General features: G+C 48.8%; 1 protein-coding gene across 1 annotated transcript; it reads left to right on the forward strand.

Annotated features, from left to right (window-relative positions):
• The first annotated feature begins 216 nt into the window (after positions 1-216).
• On the forward strand, positions 217-2,772 carry LOC147610034 (rust resistance kinase Lr10-like). Its single transcript, XM_086786893.1, has 2 exons — positions 217-1,144; positions 1,525-2,772. The coding sequence occupies exons 1-2, from the start codon at positions 274-276 to the stop codon at positions 2,715-2,717; spliced, it is 2,064 nt and encodes a 687-aa protein (XP_086643019.1). The 5' UTR covers positions 217-273; the 3' UTR covers positions 2,718-2,772.
• The last annotated feature ends 253 nt before the right edge of the window (positions 2,773-3,025 follow it).

Raw genomic sequence — 3,025 nt, forward strand, 5'->3', positions numbered from 1 at the left:
CATCAAAGGGAAGTTTGAGATGAAGGATTTGAAAGATTTGCGCTACTTTTTGGGAATTGAGAAAGAAAAAGTCTGCAGTGGGAAAGGAAAGAATTGTCCTAAGCGCGTCCGCTTATTCCCCTTCTCTCCGCCGTATTCTCTCCTCTCTCCCCCAAAAATGTTTGCAGTGGGAAAGGATAGACTTTTCCACGATCTCTAAAAGGTAAGCGCGACCGCTCACATCGTCTTCCCCTTCTCTCCGCGGTATTCTCTGTTCTCTCCAGTAGTGCTGCTATGAATGTCCTCTTAGTTCTGATCTTCTGTCATTTCTGCTTTCACTTTCTCCTCGTGCAATCAGGTAACGACCTTCCCTGCGCCCCCTCCATCTGCGCCAATCTTGACAACATCACGTTTCCTTTCGGCGCGGCTCCATATTGCGGCGCCTCCCCTAGCTTCCTCCTATCCAACTGCAGCACAGAGCAGGCTTACTGGCCTCAATTCAATGAGGCCATCCCCGCTGGTGTTGACAGTAATTTCCGCCCTCCGGCTGTGCTTGGCATCTACAGCCATAGGTTCGTAAACCTCACTTCGGACGACCATAGGTTCGTAAACCTCACTTGGGACACTAAGAATGTTAATGAGGAAGTTCCAGTTTGCCGTCCTGTTCCTCTCGGCAACAGATCTGACTACCTTCCCAGTTCTATCAATCTCACAGCTTTTGCGAACTCAACCTTCCAAATCTCCTATTATAACATTTACCTGCTCTTTAATTGCAGTAATTACACCTCCTCGTCTGTCTTCAGTAATACCGGCGTGGAAGCAAATACCTCACCATGTAAATCTTATCTGCAGTCGGAATGCGACCCAGATAAAACCATGACTAATTGCTTACAATTAACACCACAAAAGGAGCTCATGCTGCAGGATGTGATGGAAAGCTTGGCCTGCACGCACTTTCAGTTCTTCTTTACCCTCAACACTTCTAGCGCCGCTACAGAATGGCGCGCTGGAATGGTTCAGCTCTACTGGAACGAGATGCAGATTCCTTCCGACCCAGCGTGTCTGGAGTGTGAGAGTAGCAGCGGAGAGTGCGGCTACGACGACGACAACAATTTCCAGTGCTTCTGCCCCGGCAATCACAACTCCAGCACAGTGTGTGCTCCTGGTAATTAGTTAACCGCAATTGCTAATTGATAATAGGCAAGAGTACTCAAGCCCTTGCTGCTCCACAGCGTTCCTGTGCTTCATAAATGTGTTGATATTGGTTTGAAAAAAATGCTTCACCATTTGGACCAGTGTTCGAAAAAACTGTTTTGTCCATCAAGCATTAGAACTTCCTGCTGAAAATTAACAAATTGCTGAAACATCAACCTTGTGAAATTTTTTTCCAAAAATTTAATGTCCAAAATACACTGTTACAGTACCCAAAATTGCTGAAACTCCAACCTCTTTGAAAGTTTTTTCCAAAAATTTAATGTCCAAAATACACTGTAGCCGTGTTTAATTTTTCGGACACTGACGTGAACCTCTTGTTTCTACACGCAGGATGCCATGGAAGTTTGTGCAGCAGGGCTTTCAAAGTAAGCGTGCTGGTGGTGGCTCCCTCACTTGCCTTTGCGTTACTTTTAGCTTGCCTTCTGTACATTCTTTTCAAGAGGTCGACGCGGCAGATGAATGAAGTCGGCATAAGCTCTGATCTGGATCTCAACGGCGTAGACGAACGGCCCGTCTCATTCTCGTACACTTCCCTGGTGTCTGCAACGGCCTCTTTTAGCAGTGTGCTGGGAGAAGGAGGTTTTGGCGTGGTTTATAAGGGTACGGTCGAATCCAGCGGCCTAAACACGGTTGCTGTGAAAGTTCTGGATACAAACTCGAGGCACAGCAGTAGGCAGTTCTTGAACGAGTTGGCTACCATAGGCAACATCCACCATGTCAACGTAGTGAGGCTGCTAGGCTTCTGCGTCGAAAAATCCCGTAAAATTTTAGTGTACGAGTTTGTCGTTAATGGATCCCTTGATAGGTGGCTTTTCAAGGGGGGGCAGCTCAAGATGGGAGGCAGAACTGTGGAGGTGCTAGATTGGAAGCAAAGGTATACAATAGCAGTGGGGATAGCGAGGGGATTGTGCTACTTGCACGAGGAGTGCAGGCATCGCATAGTGCACTGCGACATCAAGCCGCAGAACATTCTGCTAGATGGGAGGATGTGGCCAAAGATCGCAGACTTTGGGCTGGCGAAGCTGATGAGTAAGGAGGGCGCGAGCAAGGTCGTCACACTGGCCAAAGGGACGCCGGGCTACGTGGCGCCGGAGTTCTGGGTCGGGGGAGAGAGCCAACTGAGCACCAAGTTCGACGTGTACAGCTACGGCATGGTGCTGCTGGAGCTGATGAGCGGCCGCCGGAATTTCGTGGACTGGTGCTTCCCAGTTTTGGCTTTCGACGCGGCCATGGAGGGAGATTTCAAGTCCATCCTGGACGAGGGCATGGCTAGAGAGATGGATGGGCTCACGACCATTGAGTGGCAGCAGGTCCGGACAGCCACGTTTGTGGCCCTGTGGTGCATCCAGGACCACCCTGCTCGTAGGCCCTGCATGAGTCAGGTGGTTCAGTACCTTGAAGGGGTGGCGGCCGTCTCCGAACAGCCTCCACGACCAGCCATTGCCTCCACGGCAACCGATCCGAGTCCACTTGTCAGCAGTCACAACAACCACACCCCAGTCATGCTCAGTGCGGCTCGCTGATGCGTGAAGTGTCTTCAAGAGTCAAGACCTCGCCGTGTCATTAGGAACTCAATGGAGTCTTCTTGGGCCCTTTAATTTGGACGTTTAGTGAAATACTTAAAATGCTAATCCATCTTTGACCAAGCCTAGAGGCCTAGTCCTAAAAGCATATATTTGATTTTTCACAAAAACAAAAAAAAATAAAAAAAAAGAGATATTCCTAGATCTGGCCACCTAGGTGACTTTAAAGCTTTGTAATGGGCTGTCAGTCAGTAATCATAGCCTGCAGCAACCTTTTCGAACTCCAAACATTCCAAAAATTCGTTACT

This window comes from Cibotium barometz, chromosome 50 (genome assembly GCF_041138505.1).
Source record: "Cibotium barometz isolate CiBa-2024 chromosome 50, ASM4113850v1, whole genome shotgun sequence".
Taxonomy (NCBI): Eukaryota; Viridiplantae; Streptophyta; class Polypodiopsida; order Cyatheales; family Cibotiaceae; genus Cibotium; species Cibotium barometz.

Bases quoted from the DNA above. Each gene is read 5' to 3' on its own strand.
- LOC147610034 (XM_086786893.1), top strand. From the start codon at position 274: ATGAATGTCCTCTTAGTTCTGATCTTCTGTCATTTCTGCTTTCACTTT. The intron at 1,145-1,524 runs GTAATTAGTTAA...TTCTACACGCAG, and splicing joins CAGCACAGTGTGTGCTCCTG to GATGCCATGGAAGTTTGTGC.